At 37.3% G+C, this 22,693-nt stretch overlaps 1 protein-coding gene and 1 long non-coding RNA gene across 2 annotated transcripts; both read right to left on the bottom strand.

The window, feature by feature from the left end:
- Window positions 1-5,451: 5,451 nt before the first annotated feature.
- Window positions 5,452-9,580, bottom strand: LOC123233184 (zinc finger protein 665-like). The gene is made up of 2 exons (XM_044659335.1): window positions 9,415-9,580; window positions 5,452-6,962 (listed from the first exon to the last, which is right to left on the bottom strand). The coding sequence occupies exons 1-2, from the start codon at window positions 9,578-9,580 to the stop codon at window positions 5,452-5,454; spliced, it is 1,677 nt and encodes a 558-aa protein (XP_044515270.1).
- A 6,162-nt stretch (window positions 9,581-15,742) lies between these two features.
- Window positions 15,743-20,795, bottom strand: LOC123234535. Its single transcript, XR_006505342.1, has 3 exons — window positions 20,716-20,795; window positions 20,103-20,194; window positions 15,743-15,807 (listed from the first exon to the last, which is right to left on the bottom strand). It is a non-coding gene; the product is annotated as an uncharacterized LOC123234535 (long non-coding RNA).
- Between the last annotated feature and the right edge of the window lie 1,898 nt (window positions 20,796-22,693).

Raw genomic sequence — 22,693 nt, forward strand, 5'->3', positions numbered from 1 at the left:
GAGGACCTATTAGGGAATCAACAAATTTGCTTCACCTTCTGCCTTTTCCCTTCCACTTTTCTTCAGCTGAAATTCTCAGTGAAGGAGGAAGAGAACAATAAGTTATTCCAATATAGTGCAAGTCCAAAAGGATTATTGCTTGGTCAGGAACCCTCAAGTATATATACTCTCCTGGAGTCCAAACTACAATTTGGTATTATTAGCCTTGGAGAAAATTGGGTGGAATCCAGGAATTCCACAGAAGGTTAATGATGGGAACCATAAATTCAATTGTCTTTTAAGAGATATGCAATCTATGACTCAGATGTGCTGTCTAAAGAACTTTAGGACACTGATAGAAAAGTAGAGCACATCAGTAAAGGAGGAAAGCTGTGGATTGCTTGTGGGCAATTTTGAGTTCTTTTACAAATTGTCTACATTTGTTTATAGTCTTTTAAAAGGGTGAAGTAACAGTTGTCCCGTACCTTATATGCCTTGTAATACTGAGTGCTTCTATAGGAGCTGTGAAACCTGTTATGCTCATTTTTAGACACAAGCAAGCTCTTTGTGGGCCATGGCCAGTTACCACAGTAAATAACAGGGGGCTTTTAAGAGAAACTACACTTGGTACATGCTCCTAAAAAAAGTGAACTGATAAACCTGCTTAGACCTCTTTTCCACTGTCTCTTATAACTTTCTTCTCCTGAAATTCTTAGAATTCTCTAGAGTGGGGGTGATATTGGGGGCAAACTATTCTTCCTGCCCCAAACTCATTAATAGCTTCTTTGTAGCAGAAGCATCTGGAGGCTAAGAAGGGAGTTGATGGAGAATGTTCCTAAACCCCAGCGTCCTGCAGAGAGGCGGGAAGATTTGGGGTGATTCAAGCTCTGGATTCTATGATGTATCTGATCTCAGGAGTGAACAGAAAATATCAGTCTCAAGTTCACTGCTCCAAAGCCCAGTATTCATTTTGTGAAATCTCTGAAAATGGGTTATATCAAAACTCCTTAGATCATATAAAAGCACTCAAGGTAACAGAAAGTACTGAGTACAGGACAGCTTTTATTTCAACCAAAAGACTTGTAGAAAATGCAGAAGATGCAACTGGTACACAACAGCCCATAAGCAATTGCAGAAAACACCTAAGGAAACTCACAACTTTATATGCAATAGCAAAAATCTGGAAGGGGGAAATGGATTCAATAATTGGGGACAAACACCAAGGCGAAAAGGATGTAATGATAACTATGGATTCAGAGGAACACAGAAATGCTTGTATCAAGTAACACAGTGAAGAAAGCAGAACTAAAAGAACAACACATAAGGTCAGGGATGTAAATGAAAACAACAGTAAAAGGTAACAACAATTAGGCCAAATACAACGGGCAAGCAGGGTAGGAGGTTCAGGAAGCCACCCTAAACCCAGGCGTCTGGATGGCACAAATGACCTGGCACAAAAGAGGGATATAAAAGAATAAGTTTACTTAGAATAAGGATACAATGATTGGATACAGAGAAAGATACATGTTGATAGTCCTGGTGTGGATTCCAACATAGGGCAACCCAAATCCCATTAAGCTGAGGACAAAGTTCTCTTTTTGTCCCCCTTTTCCTTTTGGACATGGTGCTCACAGAATGCTTCTTTGGATGCCTCCTGGGGCAACAGGACCCCTGTGCTGGGAGGCTCATGTGTCCAGGGGAGGCTACTAGATACATCGCCTCTGCAAACTCTACAGTTAAGCATACAATAAAGAAACCTTATTCGCTGGCTGTGCAGAGGGAGAGTTAGTCTACCAGCATCCTCTAGTTACCAGTGGCTTGTAATCCTATCTGCTCTTTGGGGCAGGGATTTCCCTGGGAAATGCTAACCTTCTTGTAGCACCCATACTATCCCTAGGAAATCCTAGCAGCTCTCTTAGACAGACTTCCTTCCTCATGATGTATCTAGCCCTGGCCAGAGCCTGCCACATTAAGGACAGTTCCAAATCACTACAATAAAGGGGTACATCCTTCCTTTCTTCCCACAAACTGTCAATGACAAACATGAGACACATTTATTATTATAGAATATTGGGTCAAGGGCGGGTTTTAGGGCCAGAAAGACTTGGGTGCAAGTCTTAATACATACTAGTTTTATAAGGACAAGCCATGCAGGCACCCCCCACCTTCAGGACTGTAAATTACAAGTTGTTGATCTGCATGGGTGGATGAGAGGTTTGTAGATGCAGAATTGGAAGTGACCTTAGAGTTCATTCAATCCAAGACCCTAATTTTATTGAATAAGATCCTGAAGCTAGAAAAGTTAAGTGGCCTAGTGAGTAAAACTTAAATCCAGAATTTGAACTCAGGCTATCTAATTCCAAATTCAGCCCTTTCCCAGTGTAATGTATTATGTGGAAAGAAGTACTGCATTGCATAGTCTCCAAACCATGAACTAACAGACCCATCACAATCCTACCAAAAAGTTTAAACCAAAATCCTGATGTCCTCACTTGCATTTGTCATCATTAGGTGCTCTTCTTTAACTGCTAGAGTAAGCTCCTTATTAGGTTGGGTGGGTGTTTGCTGAAGTTATTAAAATGCCAAAACAAAATGAATCTTGATGGTTCCCAGTCTTCTCAAGTAAGATCCAAATTCCTCAGCCTAGCTTTGAAAACCTTCTATATACTGGCTCCCACCTCTGCTTTCCAGACTGATTTCCTCTCACTTTCCTTTATGTACTCTATACTTCAACATACTAGCTTTTTTAAAACAATGTTTCTGAATTTCTCTCAATGTTAAATCTGGAGTATCAGACTATACCTGTCCAACTGGCCATGATGAGTCATATAACTACATAGTGGTACTTTCAGATTCTTGTTTGCAAACAAAGGAAAGATGGTCTACATCTGTCCGAAGGACTCTTCAAACTTCCTGGCACAACCCAAAGAATTTCAGAGCTAGGTTTGCCATTATTCAGAAGTACATGGGAAGATGGAATTGAGTCATGAACTACTTGGAGTTTTTTTATTTTTTAAATCTGGCTGATCTCATTATGATGAAAAGAATATGAGGTAAGATGACTTATGGTATATCAGATTAAAGTTGTTGATCTAAAGTTATGGACTTACAAGTGCCAGCTATACAGAACTTCAGCACCATACTGATGTCTGATCTCCCAGTGCAAATCCTATACTACAGTCACCTCTTATGTACAGCCTCTGCTCTGGCTAATTAGACTCTTGACTAGTTCTGCATCATTGTCCATACCACCTTTGTTCAAAGTCCCTACTAAATCTGTAATACCTTTCCAAATGCTATTTCTATCTGTTGAAATTCTCCCTATCCTCTATGGCCCAGTACATGCACCCTCCATGAATCCTTCTCTGATTCCTTCTCTATGTAAGAGACAGCTAGATGGTGAAATGGCAAGAGCCCTGGACTTATGAATCAAGAAGACCAGAGTTCAAGTCTGACCTCAAATATTCACTAGCTGTATGACCCTAGGCAAATCACTTAACCTGTCTACCTTAATATCTTCATCTATAAAATAGGGATAATACTAGCACCTACCTCCCAGGGATGTTTTGAGAATAAAATGAATGTTTATAAAGTGCTTAGCATAGTGCCTGGCACATATTAGGCACTTAATAAATGCTTGTTAAAAACATAAACAAGAACAAAAAACAATGATTCTTCCTTACTTGGGGCAACACAAACTCTACATTTATCATGGATCATTATGTATTAGTTGTTTTTATATGTTATGTTTCCCTACCCTTACCTCTAGACCCCAACTGTAAGCTGCATGCAATCAGGGACCATGTTTTCCTTAATCTTCCATAGCACCTAGAATAGTGTCAATTTAAGATAACTGTGTGTTACCAGAAAGAGGGACATGATGATAATGGGTTCATTTTTCTCCCTAAAAGCAACATACAATTATAGCTTGTGGCAAATCTAACACCCTGAATCTCCAGTTTTTAATTATGATTCAATTTGATGCCAAAGTTTCAATATTTGTATGGAAGGAGATCACCAGTGGAATGTCCCAGGGATTTGTTCTAGGATCTGTTCTGTTTAACATTACTAATAATGGTTTAGATCAAGTCACAGAGAGAATACTTTATCAAATCAAATTTTCAGATTCGACAAACCTGGGAGGGATAGTTCACACAATGGGAATAGAGTCAGAATAAAAATAGCTGCAAGATCACTGGAACAAATTCAATAAGATGAAATTTAAGGGGATAAATGTGAAAACATCAACTAAATAAGTACAAAATAGAGATGGTGTGGTTATATAGCCATCTATCTTGAAGGGGATGGGGGGAGATTTCCAAGACTAGCTCAAAAGGGGTCAACAGTACCAAAGAATGGCCAAAAAAATGCCCATATCACCTTGGGCTGCATCAGAAACATGTGACTTAAAGTGACAGAGGCAAGAGAACTGCTGCATTTATCACTTGTGAAAACATCATTTTAGGAATAACAGTGACAAGAGGAAGAATATTTGAGGAAGGCAACCAGGATGGTAAAGGGCAGCTAGTTCATATCATACAAGGAGTGTTGAAGAAAATGAGGATGTAACTATAGAAGAGAAGAGCAAGCATTTTATAGGCTATCAAAGGGAAATGGTATTGTGCCTGTTCAGCTTGGCTATAGTTAGTAAAACTAGAAGAAAAGAGGCAAATTTAGGATTGACATAAGGATAAATTTCCTAATGGTTAGCGTTATCCAAAAATGGAGCTGGCTACCTCAGAAGACATTGGTTTCTCCTTATTAGAGATCTTAAAACAAAGGCTGGATAATGAGTTATTTGATAGTGTACACAGGATTCTTTTACAGATAAAAGGTGGACTAGATGATCTCTGTGGCCACTTGGAAATTCTGTGACTACAAAAATTTCAGAAACTTTTTCCTATATGATTATATCTGCACAGGTAATTGAATCTCCCATGATTTTTAAATTACATTCACAGAGATTCTCATGAGTACAAATTGTCTGAAAGTTATTCCTACTAGCTGAAACTTTCCCACATACACTATAAACTTAAGAGTACAGTAATAATTCCCTTATGCATAGGAAAAATTTGATCCAGTCTGATTACTTTCACACATTGATTACATTAAAAAGATTTATTTCTCCAATATTATTTCTTATGGTAAGTCCTCAAGGTCTATAATTTAAAAGTCTGCCCCCTTTCATTACCCTGAATGTCTTAGTCATCAGGATAAAAATTCTAATGTGCAGCAAATGTGACTTCCTTATGAAGCTTTTCTCACAATCCTTACATTCAACAGTTTTCTAGCTCCTATTGTCTATGTCTAGGCAGGAAGACTATGTTTCCAAACCATTTGAAAGCTTTTTGACACTCACACTAAAAAGGTTTTTCCTTAATATTAGAATTAGTTTAGTATTAGTTTTCTTAAGGTTTCCTTTCTGATTAAAGATTTTCCCACATTCATTATATTTCAAGGGGATGGAGGATGTCACCTGTATGAATTCTCAAGTGTATTAAAGTTTCCCTTCTGGCTGAAATTTATCCCACATTCATTATTATTATAAGGTTTGTCTCCAATATGACTACTCTTATGTTTCATAAGACTTGAGCTAAATCTGAAGCCTTCCCCACATTCATTACATTCAAAGGGTCTCTCTCCAGTATGAATTCTTTGATGTCTTGTTAGATTTTGACTATTATTGAAGGCTTTGCCACATTCGTTACATTTGTAAGGTTTCTCCCCAGTATGAATTCTATGATGCTGCATGAGGGATGAGCTTTGCCTGAAGCTTTTCCCACATTCATTACACTTGTAGGGTCTTTCTCCAGTATGGATTCTTTGATGTCGTGTTAGGCTTTCATTATTGCTAAATGCTTTCCCACATTCATTACACAAATATGGTTTTTCTCCAGTATGAATTCTCTTATGTGTATTAAGGTTTCCCTTCCAGCTGAAAGCTTTCCCACATTCATTACATTCATAGGGTTTCTCTCCAGTATGACTTCTCAGATGTTTCATAAAGGCAGACCTAAACCTGAAGCCTTTCCCACATTCATTACATTCAAAGAGTCTTTCTCCAGGGTGAATTACCTTATGTACATCAAGACGAGAAGTTGTACAGAAGGCTTTCCCACATTCATTACATTTATAGGGCTTCTCTCCACTATGGATTCTTTGATGTCGTGATAGGTTTCGATTATTGATGAAGACTTTCCCACATTCATTACATTTATAGGGTTTCTCTCCACTATGGATTCTTTGATGTTGTAATAAGTTTTGATTATCAACAAAGGCTTTTCCACATTCATTACATTTATAGGGCTTTTCTTCAGTATGGATTCTTTGATGCTGAATAAGATAGTTATTACTGCTAAAGATTTTCCCACATTGGTTACATGTGTAGGGTTTCCCTTCTGTAAAAATTGTTTGATGCTGCATAATGGATGAGCTTTGCATGAAAATTTTATCACATTCATTATAATTGTGATACTTTTCTTCAGTATGGATTCTTGGATGTGGAGATAGCTTTTGATTATTGCTGAAGACTTTCCCATAGCCATTATATTTATAGGGCTTTTCTCCACTGTGAATTCTCTTATGTGAAAAGAGATTTCCCTTTGGACTGAAAGCTTTTTCACATTCATTATATTCGAATGGTTTCAATGGAGTATGAATTCTTTGATGTACCAAAAGGCATGAGTTGATGCTGAAGGCTTCACCATAGTCATCACAGTTAGGGTGTTTTTCTTGATTAAATATATCATTGTAATGAATACCATTTGAATGGTAAATGAAGGGCTTCTTGAATTTATTATAAGCATAAAGATTTTCCCCTATAGAAAGTCTATTATGTTCAATCAGATCTGAAAAATGTTTGAAGCTCTTTCCAAGTGTATTGTAGTTATGAAGATATTTTCCTATAGGAACTCTTTGCCATGGGATGAGGATTGTCCCCAAACTATATTTTCGTCCAAATATATTACATTCATGAAGAAAATCTGGGGGGTGGAAAAAAGGTGTCAATATTCAATGATGTTATGAAAGAAAAGTGCTGTGTTTTACTAAGTTCTCAATTGTGGCTTTTATCAAAGACAATGAAGAACAATCAGGAATAGGCAAAACAAACATTCATAAGAAGGAACTCAAGTCCAAGGAAGATAAAGAGACAGTAAATAGAACACCTAATTACCAAGGATTTAATGAAATGTTGAAAAAGTAACAGATTAATTCTAGAAAACATAGATTGCTAAATCTGAAGCCAATATTTGGCAAAATTCCATGATCTATTTTGAGTATTTAGAAAAAGAAAAATGCTGATTCCCTAAGACTCAAAATTATTAATGTTTTGAGAACATATGAATGAGGGATTTAGGTAACTAATATCTAATTTTAAGCAATCCACTTAAAAATTTTTCAAGACAACTTTGTGGATGTTGTTAAGATATGAACAATGGTGTACATACAGTCCACTGAGTTTGCAGTCAGTTAAAAAAATTACTAAAAAGAGTGATTTTAAAATATTTTGTCAAGGGGCAACCAGGTGGCTCAGTGGCTAGAAAGTCAGAATTTTGTCAGAATCTCAACAGGTTAAAGAATGAGCCAAGAAAAGCTATTTAAAATGTAATGAAAATAAAAACAAAATTCTATACATTAGCTTAAAATATCAATTGACCAAACAAAATATTGTAGATACTTGGTTTAGCAGCAGGTCATATTCATAAATCTTGGGGATTAAAGTTGACCACAAAAGGCCGCAAAATATCAGAAATATTATCAGGAAATAATGCTTATGATCTTATTCAGATGAAGATAAAAAAAGCAATTTTCTCCCCTTCTTGTACTCAGCTGCTTCCTAAGACAGAAATTCTAGGAAATAACTCCCCAAAAAAGGAAGAGGCTATAGGACTGCAAGTGTTTCCAGTGTGAGAATGGAATCTGATTTGTAAAGGATTCAAGAAATCTTCTAATACAGTGGTTCCCAAACTTTCTTGGCCTACCACTCCCTGTCCACAAAAATATTACTTAGTGTTCCTGGAAATTATTTTTTTAAATTTTAATAGCAATTAATCGGAAAGATAAATGCACCTGTGGCCATCACTGCCCCCCTTGATCACTGCAGCACCACTATTCTAATACAATCCACATTTGTAAGAATCAAAACCCCTCCCTCCCTCATGTTTGTGGGATCTGGTAATAAATGGAGGAGAATGAAAAGGCAAACAGAATAGGCAAAAGGAACAAGCAAGGGCTGAATTCTTTTAAACTGGAGCCATATTTATCTAGACCTGAAGAAAAAGAATCTTTGAACATGAAGGAAGTAAAGATATGATAAGAAGAAAAAATAATCATAGGAAGGGGCAAGAAAGAATGAAAACCAGAGTACAGGCAGAGGGATCTTAAGATTCTTATTATAGAGATGGAAGATAAAGCTGAGGCCATCAAATGCAAATTCCTCATTTTACAGATATGGAAACTGAGGTTCAGAGAGATTAACTGACTACCTTAGGGTAAGTGTCTAAGGCAGGATTCAGACCCAGGTCTTCCTGACTCCAGTTCCAAAGTCCTACCCACTATATCACACTGCTTTTCTTCAGCATCAGGGGAAAAAAAGGAAAAAATAATTCTCCAATAATGTAAGGAAATATGAAGGAGATCAGGAGACTCATTTGCTGAACTGAAAAATGAAGTTGTAGGAAGTAGCTCAAGAGAGACAGACAGTCATAACCTTTCTTGAGAAGCTGAGAGGACCTTAAGGAAAGTATCAAAGGTAATGCCCCCTCTACTGAGTCACAATCACACCCACTGGACTGGTTTTTGTTCACTCACCTAGGTAAGTGCTTCTTGGGACTACTTCCTCTGGCAGCCTGAATGTTTCCCTTCTCTCCAAGTGGGAGGTCACATCTGGTTTGGAAACTGGAAGCCCTGAACATGGAGTAATAATTAGAAAAATTCTATAAAGAGACAAACATCTTAGAATTCTCTTTGCCTTCTTAGCTTTTAGAGAATATGAAGGGCTTTGGAAGGGTGCTCTGCTTTGTGTTCTGATTAAGTATGAGAAATAAGAAACAAGTTTTTATTTGGGTTCGAAGTAATTTAGACACTCTGTGCTAAGAGGATAGATGTTTTTGTTTTCAGGTAGCTACGCTAAAACTCTGATCAAGAAGAATGGATGGTAGAGAAATTGTAGCCTTAGGAGGACAGCCCAGTAAAGCTGCTGATTTCTAGTTGTAGAGAACAAAGGTGTTCTGGAAAGATCTAAAAAGAGGGAGCAAAAACAAAAAGACCATCAACATCAAAAGATTTAGAAATCTCTCCACATCCTATGCATTTACAATTACAAACTACATACCAGGTTAAATGTGGCTAAGTTTATTTCTGACTTCCAACATCTTTTTCAAAGTGAGATTACAAAGTCACCTTTGTATGACTTGAGAAAGAGGCCAGCCTTACCAAGGGAGACAAAGTTCTCATAGTTCTCCAGCATCACTTCCCTAAACAGGTCCTTCTGAGCTGGTTCCAACAGCCCCCATTCCTCCTGGGTGAATTCCACAGCCACATCTTGGAATGTCAGGGATTTCTGAAAGATCAGAACACACTGGTGTTCACTGAAAAGCATTAAGGGAGAAGTGAGGTTGGTACAACTCACAGGAGGTGGTTCTTATAGCATTTAGAGTTTGGAGAACTTTGTGTTGTTTTGTACCTCCCTTTGTTCTAGACTCTATGTAACAAACACTCAAAGTGAGTCTTATGGATCATTTCTCACCCTGAGCCCAAAGTACTCAGTATGCTTTACCCCTAAAAAAAAATCATACTAATTTCTAATTATACACATCACATTAATCATCCTCTAGTCCTGAAAATTATATTTTGGACAGAGTTAAAGTTTGGACAGAAGCCAGGCTGCAAATGAGTGAGCAAATACGAATGCTTTGCCTGTAAATTTTATGTCCCTTAAAAAATATGACCCTGCAATTCTTCCAAAGCTATTACTTCTTTTTCTTCCAGGAATTCACAGAACCCATTAAAACATGGTGATTTGGAGGGGTAGGTAGGGTAGGCTGAGGGGGTGAGTGGAAATTATCATTATGGACAAATGAGAATCAAAGAATGCTCTTATTTCCAACCCAGTAATCAGTTCTTCCCTGTAAGAGAAAGGACAGAATTTCCCTTTGGGGAAATTTAATACTTTGTCTTGTAAAGAATTAAACTGTAACTGTCAGGAAACTGATTACCACTTTTAGCAGAGAGAATGGTTATGAATTATTGAATAGATGGACAAATCATTCAAGTCTCCCATCTCCATGTAATCATGCCTCTATTCCAGGCTTAAGAGGTTTCCTTAAGTCCTTACCTAGTTCCACTCTTAGTATAGACAGTAAAATATTTCAGTAGCAACATTATTCCAATGTCTACCTCTATCTATCTTTACCCAGTGTTCTCTGCTATGTTATCCTACATGTTCAGGACTAGTCCTGACTCAGACCAATATTCTGATAGTCCTGGTTCGATATTAGAACAAAATCTAAAAGGCAATAATAGGGAAATCCCTTTCTGAATAATTATAAAATGCAAAAATATGTGGCAATCAACCTACCAAATCACACAAAAGACTTGTACAGATAAAATACTACCTGAAGTGGGGGGGGCAGCTGGGTAGCTCAGTGGAGTGAGAGTCAGGCCTAGAGACAGGAGGTCCTAGGTTCAAACCCGGCCTCAGCCACTTCCCAGCTGTGTGAACCTGGGCAAGTCACTTGACCCCCATTGCCCACCCTTACCAATCTTCCACCTATGAGACAATACACCGAAGTACAAGGGTTTAAAAAAAAATACTACCTGAAGGAACAAAATTAGCCATGTGTAGGTCATTCAGAAGTTAACAGAAAAAGATTTGCTTAGTCGTTGCAGAAGAAGGCTATTCAACAAAGATAAGCATACTGGAAAGACCTACATGAATTGATATTGTGAGGTAAGCAGAACCTGAAGAATATTACATGCAGCAATAGCAATAATGTGTGAACTATGAAGCACTTAGTTACTCTCAACAACATAATGATCCAAGATAACCCTAAAGAGTTTTTGATGAGAAATGCTATCCACTTCTAAAGAAAAAAAACTAATGATATGGCAGGCATTCTTTTAGAGCAATTTGTGCATAGTTCCAAATTGCCATCTAGAATGGTTGGATCAGTTCACAACTCCACCAGCAATGCATTAATGTCCCAATTTGGCCACATCCCCTCCAATATTAATTACTCTCCTCTGCTGTCATTTTAGCCAATGTGCTAGGTGTGAGATAACACCTCAGAGTTGTTTTGATTTGCATTTCTCTAATTATTAGAGACCTAGAACACTTTCTCATGTGCTTATTGATAGTTTTGATTTCTTTATCTGAAAATTGCCTATTCATGTCCCTTGCCCATTTATCAATTGGGGAATGGCTTGATTCTTTTGTACAATTGATTTAGCTCCTTGTATATTTGAGAAATTAGACCTTTGTCAGAGTTTTTTGTTATAAAGATTTTTTCCCAGTTTGTTGTTTCCCTTCTGATTTTGGTTGCATCGTTTTGTTTGTACAAAACCTTTTTAACTTAATGTAATCAAAATTATTTTACATTTTGTAATTTTTTCTAACTCTTGCTTGGTTTTAAAATCTTTGCTTTCCCAGAGATCTGACAAGTATACTATTTTGTGTTCACCTAATTTACTTAGAGTTTCCTTCTTTATATTCAAGTCATTCACCCATTCTGAATTTATCTTGGTATAGGGTATGAGATGTTGATCTAAACCTATTCTCTCCCATATTGTTTTCCAATTTTCCCAGCGGTTTTTGTCAACTGTTGGATTTTTGTCCCCAAAGTTGGGCTCTTTGGGTTTATCATACACTGTCTTGCTGATATCACGTACCCCAAGTCTACTCCACTGATTCTCCCTTCTGTCTCTTAGCCAGTACCATATTGTTTTGATGACCACTGCTTTATAGTAGTTTAATATCTGGTACTGCTAGGCCACATTCCTTCACATTTTTTTTTCATTATTTCCCTTGATATTCTTGAGCTTTTGTTCTTCCAAATGAACTTTGTTATAGTTTTTTCTAATTCATCAAAAAAGTTTCTTGGTAGTTTGATAGGTATGGCACTAAATAAGTAAATTAATAAGCCATACCATTGCTGGGTTTGTACCCCAAAGATATCATAGGGAAAAAGACATGTACAAAAATATTTATAGCTGTGCTCTTTGTGGTGGCAAAAAACTGGAAAACGAGGGGATGCCCTTCAATTGGGGAATGGCTGAACAAACTGTGGTAGTATCTGCTGGTGATGGAATACTATTGCGCTCAAAGGAATAATAAATTGAAGGAATTCCATGTGAACTGGAATGACCTCCAGGAACTGATGCAGAGTGAAAGGAGCAGAGCCAGAAGAACATTGTACACAGAGACAGATACACTGTGGTAAAATCGAATGTAATGGACTTCTGTACTAGCATCAATGCAATGACCCAGGACAATTCTGAGAGATTTATGGAAAAGATGCTACCCACATTCAGAGGAAGGACTGCAGGAGTGGAAACAGAAGAAAATCAACTGCTTGAACACATGGGTTGATGCGGACATGATTTGGGATATAGACTCTCAATGAACACCCCAGTGCAACTATCAATAATATGGAAAGAGGTCTTGATTGATGAAGAAACAAGTAGAAATGCGTGTTGGCTATGGGGGCTGGGGGGGGGGTACTGGAGAGGAGAGTAAGAACATGGATCATGTAACCATGCGAAAAATTTTTCTAAAAAATAAAAAAAAAGAACTAATGGAATCTGAATGTAGGTCAAAGCAGGCCATTCTTCACTTTTTTCCATGGTTTTTTCCCTCTTTTGGGGGGTCTTTTCCCACAAGATGACAAATAGGGAAATACGTTTTGTATGATAGCATACATATATCCAATAACAAAATGGTGCCTCAAGGAGAGGGCAAAGGAAGGAAGGGGAGAATGTGGAACTCACAATGTTAGAAAATGAATGCCAAAAATTATTTTTACATGTTAAATTGAAAAAATAAAACTACTGTAATTGTGTAAATAAAATAAAAAACTAGGATAGGCACTGAGGACATCGAGTTAACTGGGCTAAAAGAAGCTTGAGCTGTCAATAGTGATCCATCAACCTAACCAAGTATCAGAGCTATCCTGAAGTTCCTCCAGGCTGTTTTATACTTACGTGACCAGGAAGTACTATCAGTAGCCAAAGCCTTTAGTCTCCTGAGCTACCAAGACTCAAGGATGGTCTTAATCCCTTTCAACAAAAAATTGGCCTAATTTGCATGGGGCTAGGATATTGCTTTTGCCAAACCTCTCTGGTTCCTACATTTCTTCATGTGATGGCCTCTTCTTAATATACAAAGTTGCTACCTACTCCCACCTTTACCTTTCTTAGATCTTTTGAATAAATTACATCTTTCCACAGTGATAATCTAATCATGGGGTCTCATCACACAAAGATTTAATGATATCTTGAATACGAAATTTGCCTCTTTCTGTTGGGCCTGTTATTATTCATAGGTGATACAGTTTATATATGGGTCAGAGTGAGATTCAAAAACTAGGTACTTTAAAAACATTTTTCTTTTCTTTTTTTTAAAACCCTTGTACTTCGGTGTATTGTCTCATAGGTGGAAGATTGGTAAGGGTGGGCAATGGGGGTCAAGTGACTTGCCCAGGGTCACACAGCTGGGAAGTGGCTGAGGCCGGGTTTGAACCTAGGACCTCCTGTCTCTAGGCCTGACTCTCACTCCACTGAGCTACTCAGCTGCCCCCTAAAAACATTTTTCTAATTAAATTTCATTTTTAGATCCACATTCTCTCCTTTCCCTCTCCCCTTCCCTACAGAAAGAAAAACAAAAAATAAAACCTGTTACAAACATGTATAGTGAGCCTATCCCCTCTATCAGGAGGAGTTGGCATATTTCAACATTGTTCCTCTGGAGCTGTTGGTCATCGTGTTGATTGAAGTTTTTAAGTCTTTCAAAGTTGTTTGTCTTTACAATATTATTGTTACTGTATACATTGTTCTGCTGAAGACCAATTACTTGGTTTTCTAATTTTAATTACTAGTTTTAACTACTAATCCTTGTCCAGTAGAATCTATCCCACACTGCCTTTAGAGGGGAAGAAATTTAAAGCAGAGTGCTTTGTACACAGAATGTAATTACTAAATACTTAACTAATTATTTCAAAATCTCCATTTAAAGAGGGGTTTCAGCACAGTCCTCTTCCCACTTCCCAACTGCTATACTGGTTTTGGACTTATCTGGATTTCTCTATAATACCCCTACTACCTGGGTACCTTTTCTTGCCTCATGCTGGCTTTAGTTTCCTCTTTTTTTGTTTCATTCTCCATGTAATTGTAAGCTCCTTGAGTGCGAAGGCTGTATTTCTTTTTGTGTGTATTTACAGGAATGTGTATATCATATATTTATAGAGACAAATATATATATGTAAATATGTAAAACACATATACTAGATACATAAATTATGTGTGTATATATAGATGTACACATACATATGAAGACATATACACAAACACAAATTCAAATAGAAGTAAACAGTCCTTGCTCTCAAGGAGCTCACAATCTACTATAATTACTGTCTCACCATACACACACACACACACACACACACACACACACACACACACACAAAGAGAAAGAGTGAGTATGAGGTGGGGGGAGGGAGGAAAGGAGAGAAAGAGACCTATTTCTTGAGGGGAAAAGGAACAATTTGACATTATGCTTAAGGCTCAGCCTATGTTCCTTAATTATCCCTTGATCACCTACATGTTGGTGCTTTGGAAAGTCTCTTTTGGAGAATCTAAGATGGTCTAGTCAAAGCCATTTAAAAAAAAAAGATTTGTTGTTTGAGGAGAAGATTGGACTCAATTAACTAACAATGATTTATTAAAATGCCTACTAAGTTCTAAGAAACGGGGTCAAAAGACCAAAATATACCTGCCCTCAAGAGCTTATATTATATCAGAGGAAAAATATGTACATATAAGTATATTTTTTAAAAGATATAAGGTAATTTCAAGGAAAAGACATGAGTAGCTAGAATGAATCTCTTGTGTACACAGTGGCATTTAAGCTGCTCTCTGCACTCCAAGCATGGGGAATGGCTTGTGCAAAGACATGGAGACTGAACTGCACTAAGCACTAGGCAATTTCTCACAGTCAAGTCTCATCTCTTCCTCCTAATCAGCTCACTGTCAATCTACAGCACCTGTATTAACTAGATAAACTGATGGACCGCCCATTTGATTTTAAATCTTTGTCTGAACCATAGGTTCATCATCCACGGATTACTAAGACAAATTCTCTGGAGTGGCTGTAGTTAAACTGAGGAGGAGATACAGTATTCTGGGCAATCAGCACTGTGTCACCCATGCAGAGGAGCAAATGGATGGCCTCCATTCATTCAAAGACCTTCCTTCATAAGGACTTTACACATAGCATGCCCAGGACTATGGTAAATGGTTGGTTTTCTTATGGCAGAATTGACAATGAAAAAGTTATCTCTTATTACGTTGCTTTGATAGGGGACTGTCCTATGACCTTAATACATGCATCAAGATGGATGGTTGGTTGGAGGAGAGCTTTAAAAGATGAGCTTGGCTCATTAACAGGATTATTATTATGATGATTATTATTTAAATAAATAAAATAAACATAGCAAAGGTTTTCTTCTACTTTCTCTTTCACTCAATTGAATAACTATGAATCTTCATTCAGCTGCAGAAAATTTACCCATTGACATTTCAAAGTTAGACCTTCTCCTGCTTAGTCTTCTTTGCCTTAAAAAAACAAAAACAAAAACAAAAACAAAACACCTCTTACCTTCTGTCTTAGAATCAATATTGTGTATTGGTTTCAAGGCAGAGAGCGATAAGGTCTAGGCAATGGGGGTTAAGTGACTTGCCCAGGGTCACACAGCTAGGAAGTGTCTGGGGCCATATTTGAACCCAGGACCACCCATTTCTATGCCTGGCTCTCAATCCACTGAGCCACCCAGCTGCCACCCAGCTGCCCTCATCCCCCCCCCTTTGCCTTTTATTTTGTATGTATTTTTAGAAGGTTGGCCAGGTCTTTACTTCTTTCATTGCGTTCAAGTCTTGTGATGAAGACCTGGAAGTTATTTTTCTATATGTGAGATAAGGAGATGTGATTAGCTTTCACCAAAGACATACATAGATGTATATGAAGTGTACAAAGGCAAGCAGTTTTTTGGTACTTAGCATGGTGGGTGAACAAACTAAAAAAGCCCAACTATGCCCCGAACTATTTCTATTTGACTCCATAAGATATCTGTTGCTTGTTGTTTTAAAGCCATCAGTGGCCCGTTGGATGCACCATTCATTCATTTATGGAGCACATTCTTGTGTACAACTTCCTTAGTATAAATTAATTTTTCTGATGAGTATAAAATTACCCATTGTTGTATTATTTTCTTGCACTGATACTTTGTAAACAGAAGTCATCACAAATGTAATTCTGGTATAGCTGATCCTACTTTCCATTAATTTTCTAATACTAGAGAACATTAGGGATTGCTATGTTAGAATAATCTACTTGTGGTGGTACCACTGGCAGAAAATGGTATTGTATAGGAAGGATGAAAATCTATTCCCTTTTTCTTGGTTGTTGTCCTTCTTCTAACTTGATTGGTTAATGCTCTTGGGATGGCTAGGCTTAGACTTTACAACAAGTTTTCTGGACTCTTGTGGCCTCCCCCCACCCCTTAGGTATTTCTTGAGGTAATATTATTTTTAGTTGATACCCTAAAACATTGTCTTTAGCATTCTTGTCTTTCTGATTGGAAAGGAAATAAAAATCAAGAGGCTGCTGGCTATAGATGATGAAATCTCACAAGCAGGGTCCTCTGACATGAACAGTGTCACATTAATAAATCAAGGAGAAACAAAGTTCCATAGAAAGCATGGTGAGAACAAATTATACCAGATTATCCTGAAGGCTTTTGAAGGATGAAACCTGAGGGTTAATAAAAGAATGAAAGATGGAAAGGAACTACAACAAACTCTTTTCTTCAGTAATGATTCTATTTGGACAACAAAGTCATCCTTTTACTGCATATGGAAGTAGAAATTGCTCTAAATAAAGCAAATATGGGACAAACAGCTATAGCTGGTCTAAAAGCAGACTTACAGAAACTTCTCACATCCATCAAAGTAATCTTCCAATGATATAAATGTTAAAGATCATAACATAATGAAATCAGAGGGAAAAGGAGAAATGTTCCTTTCACAACTGTGGATAGGTAGAGTTCTTGGTCAAATAAGGGACACATGATTATAAAAATTAAAATGGAAATTTTTGATAAATTAAATTTTAAAGGCTTTTGCAAACACAAAAATCACTGCAGTTAGAATTAGAAAGGAAACAGTTCATTGGAAAAAATCTTTGTAGTAAATGTCTTAGATGAAGATCTTATAGACAACATACACACAAATATAGGAAACTGATACAATATATAGGAAAGAGGCATTCTCATGTATAGTTAGAAATTCTTGAACCCTTGGACTTCATCCCCCAGAAGTCCCTTAGTATTTTCCAAAATTCTTTTTAATCTCTCCACCACATTGCATGGTCACATTTGTATAAGTTCTGAAGCTCTGCCTCTCTCTTCTCCAGGAGCATGGCTGAGTTAGTACCTTTTTTAGCTAGCTTTTTACTTTAGTTGTTATTAATAAACTTTATAAAATATAGTATTTTAGTTATTATATATTAATTTTAAAATTCACACTCTAATAGCTAAATAGTCAAAGGCAATGATCAGGCAACTTTCCAAAGAAAGCAAGCTATCAACAACTATAGGAAAAAAAAGTGCTCTAAAGTACTAGTAATTAGAGAAATGAAAATTAAAACAATGCTAAGGTTTCATTTTACACTCAACAGAGTGGCAAAAATATAGAAAAGGAAAACAGAAAATGCTAAAGGTGTTGTAGGAAGAAAGATCAGTAACAGAGTTGTGAATTAATCTAACCATTCTGGATAACAATTTGGAACTATATTCTCCCAAATCATTAAACTGTGTACACTTTTGACTAGGCATACAGTCCAGAAAGATCAAAGGCAGAGGGAAAGGATATATATTTACAAAAGCTTTCATACTAGTACTTTTTATTATAGCAAAGAACTGGACACGAAGTGAGTCCTTATCAATGAATTATGGCATATGAACAAAATGGACATACTATATTACTGTACTGTAAGAAATGAAGAAAAAGATGGATTCAGAAAAACCTGAGAAGACTTGTATGAAGTGATGCAGAGTGAAGTGAGCAGACCCAGGAGAAGAGGTTATAAAACAACTTTAACAGACATATGATCAATGTAATTACAAATTAAATAGCATTTATTAAGTGCTTTATATAGGCCAAGCCCTACGCAAGGCACTAGGGACAGAAACAGAAAAGGTGAGATAGTCCTTGTCTCAAAGAGCTCAAACTCTAATTGGGGGAGATAACATACATATGAGAGTCCATCTGCCAGAGGTATGGAAAGACCCAGTTGTCCTAAGGATACAACGGGGTTGAGGGTGGCAAGGCCCAAAGATCATTAGGAAGACAGGCAAGTCCGTTGAGAGTGCCTGCGCATCTGAAGGGCATAGCAACAGGGTTTAGAAGACTTCAGTACATAGTAGAATGAGTAGGGTCTGGATTTAAATACATATAAATATTTTGTATACGTGGGGCAGGAGACATACATGGGTCAGGAGTTATAGTGTTCTCTTGGTTGTCTTTTTTTTTGGTATTAAGAAGGCTTTGGTAGTGAGAATTTTCCTACACATTTTTGGTATCCTTCCGTCCTTCAGATATTTTGACTATTGATCCTTCACTGTCTTCACAGTTGTGTCACCTCCAGCAGGAACCTAATTCCTCTGGATTGCCTCAGTCAAATCTTGTCTGGTTAGAAAGACCGTTGTTTTATTCCTCATTTGTTTCCCATATCCTTGCAAATTAAAAAATACTCCCTTGTGCCACCACTCCCTTATTTATGTTGTATTGGATTTTAAACTCCCTGAGGGCAGGGATTATCTTTTGCCTCTTTTTTGTATTCCCAGCTGTTTCAGGACAGTCCCTGGCATATAGTATGTCCTTAATAAAGTTTACTGATTGACCAATTCACTAGTATATCACTAGTACTACATATCCAAATATCCCAGGAAATTATATTTCTTGTTGCCTTTGAACATATGAAAAACTCCACTTTACCAACTCTGTTCTTTGCCTTTCCAAAAAGTTATACTGAACCATTCTTTTCATTTACCTACAAATTTGTTTTTTTCTTCTGCTTTCATTGATAGCAAGAATGCCAATTCCACAGCAACATGTGCCTCCCTGCCACCCCCGTCACTGCACAGATATCACATTTAGAATATTAGTATTCACACTAAAGTTCATCTTCTGCCCCTTTTTTTGTTTCTATACCACCATCACCACCCAAATAGAAGGAATGGAGGGTGAAGAGAATTGAGGGTCATTTTGTACTTCTCTTTTTTTTTATGACCTCAAACCCTCCCTACTCCACTCATCCCCAGATGACTAGCCTCCTGGTGGTGTACCTCTCTGCACTCAGCTATGAAGGATCTCAGAAAACAGCCTTAATCTGCTGCTAAGGTTGTACTCAAAGCTTTTCTACCATGGCACACACTATAAGAGCTTGTGTCTTCTGGCATAACTTTGAAGAACTCAAGGTCACTTCCAATTCCTGATGGGGAATTGAACTGTCACATTTTAAAACTGTTTATTTCCCATTTACATTTTATACAACCATACTGACTCCCTGAATAGAATGTTGACTCTTTGAAGAGAGGACTATTTGGTTTTGTAATTTGTAGTCTTATCTCCTGATAGAATGCCTGCTGAAACCAAATGTTTGTGGTTGACTGCATGGTCTGAACTCTAAAAATCCTACATCATCCATAAGGACAGCTAGGAAAGGACAACAGATGTTTAGGACCCCAGATTCATTCTGGCTAAGAAGAGAAGATGGAGAAAAATGAAAAGAAGGTGCCCATGCTTTCAGGAATGAGATGGCATTTCAGGCAAGAGAGGAAATTGTAACTCACCTGAGACCAGGCTGTCAGGAAACCAGAAGTCATCTTTTCCTTTATTTCAGTTTTCTCTTCTCGGAAAAAGCCAGAATCTTGAGGAGCAAGAACTGACAGAGCAGAAAAAGTCATGTAGAACATTCATCCTCCTTTCTTTCTAGTTTCTAGACTTACCAGGAAGGAATTACCTGCCATCCCCATAACCTCCCAATCTAGATGTAAGTTTATACAGGTTCTTTCCAGAGGGAGAAGTCAATTCCACTCAAAATCCATCTTTTCCTAGAATCAGAAGGAAGGGCCATGGATATAAGAGCCAGGCACCCTAAAGTGATATATATATATATATATGTATATATATATATATATGATATATAGATGGGATAAATTCATAGGACTTTCCCCTATGAACCACATGATACTGAATATACATAGCAAGTTCTCTATGGATCAGTAATTTCTTCAGTGAATTAAGAAAAATATTTCCAATGTCCTCTATTCCTAACAGGATATGTACACAATCATATGAAATGAAATGAAACTTTTAGAGACAGATCTATGACAGGACAGAATAAAATAAAATGGTAATATAGAGTTTGAAGCCCACAGAAAGATAAAAATAACATCTAGTTACCTTTGATCAGTTCAAAACACAAAGCCCAGAGGATATCTCCTGAGATTCTGAAGAATGCAAAGTTGTGACAGTTGAGCTTCTGTCCATGATCTTTGAGAGACTGGAATACCACAATATCTTATTTCTAAAATATAGAGAGACCTGAAAATATAGAACATCAACAGTCACACCTCAAAAGATAAGAATCAAAGGATACCAATAGTTTTCAAAGATATTGCAAATAATACTCCAAACTATTAGTGGTCCAAATCACTAAAAAAATTTTTAAAAGTCAAAACAACTCTGAAGTTTCAGGCAATAACACACAAACTGGAATGCAGACAGAAAATAGGAACAGTATTGGAGGAGCTGTGGGAAGCAATGATAACTGGGAAGTGGTCTAACCATTCTGGATTTCAATTTGAAATCATGCAAGTAGTAAACTGTCCTTATCCTTTGACTCAACAACCCTAAAATTGGGCATACACTCCAGTAATATGATCCAGGAAATCAAATGCCCAAAGGTCCAATGTTGAGAAAATATTTACAGAGAACATGCTTTGTGGCAACAAGGAACTAGAAATCAAGTGGGCATTGGATTTTTTTAAACAGTGGTGAATAAAAGTATCAGAATATTATTATTTATAGAATATGATTTTTCAGTTCAGAATGACAAATATGAGGAATTCAAAGAAATGTGAAGAATTATTTGAATTGAGGGAGAAAGAAAACAGAAATAGGAAAATGGATATAATGACTAAAAATGAAAATGAAAATAACAATAAATGAGGACCAATCTTGGTCCCACAGGGATGGACAGATGAAGAAACACCTTTTCCTCTCCTATGAAGATGAAGGAAAGATTGTAGGTCAGAATGTTGCATGTTCTGTCAAACATCTCAGCTATTGTTAGTATTACCTATTTTTCTTTTATACAGGAGGGTTTAACACAGGTAGGGAAGAGAAAGTATAGTTTCTCTCTTCAGGAAATAACTGATATAAAAAGAAAAGGCTTCAAATTTTAAAAGAGGTCTTAGGACTAACCTCATTCTTTTTTGGAAGAAATGGGAGATCAAAGGAATACTGCCAAGTGTTTGCCTTATACCAACGTTGCAGACAATGAAGAGGGGTTAGCAATTCAAGAATACATACATTTAGGTGGATTTTAAATTGCCTGAATGGTTGAGTTCCAAAAGAAATCATTATTGACCAAGTGAGAAGCTGTTACTGGATGGTTTCCAGGGATCTGTCCCTGGCCATGTTCATTCTGGACTTTGATAAAGCAAGTTTGCCAGATGACACTAAGCTGGGAGGGACTATTAAAATATGAGACAACACTCAGAATCAAAAGACTCAAAGACTAAATGATGAAATTTAATAAAAGGGCAAATGTTAAGTTCACACCTGAGTTCAGTGTACAAGTGGAAGGATGGGAAGTGTCGCTAGCCTGCAGGCTGTGTAAGAAAGGATCAGGCACTCACGGAGGGGCTTACCAGCTCAGCAGCAGCCTGGAGTCAGAACAGCTGAGCTCGGTTTCATGCTGTATGAGACTCGCACCACAAGGAAGGAGGGAGGGGAGAGGCTGTAGCAGCCTCAGGCAGAGTAGGCCTGGACACTCCTGTGTTCAGTTCTAGACTCCACATTTTAGGAAGAACTGGGATAAAGGGGAGTCTCTGCAGAAGAACATGGTCGGGGGTCCTGTTCCATGTATAAGCCGGACTAAAGGGCCTGTGAAAGAATGTCACTGTTAGAGAGTGAAAGATGACTTCAAAAACTAGGATGTTTATGCTGGCAACCTACTAGCTGTAATCTAAAGACTGTTAAGTAGAAGTGGGATTTGACTTGCTCTTTTTGTCTCCAAGGGCAGAAGAAGCAGGAATGCAGATCTGATCTTTGTACAGTGGATGAAAGGATCAGCCATGAAAAACAAATGGAAAACTTGGCAGTCTAGAACACAAAGTCATGTTTAGTGAGATGAAATTAAAGCAATAAATGAAAA

This window comes from Gracilinanus agilis, chromosome 2 (assembly GCF_016433145.1).
Source record: "Gracilinanus agilis isolate LMUSP501 chromosome 2, AgileGrace, whole genome shotgun sequence".
NCBI classification, from domain to species: Eukaryota; Metazoa; Chordata; class Mammalia; order Didelphimorphia; family Didelphidae; genus Gracilinanus; species Gracilinanus agilis.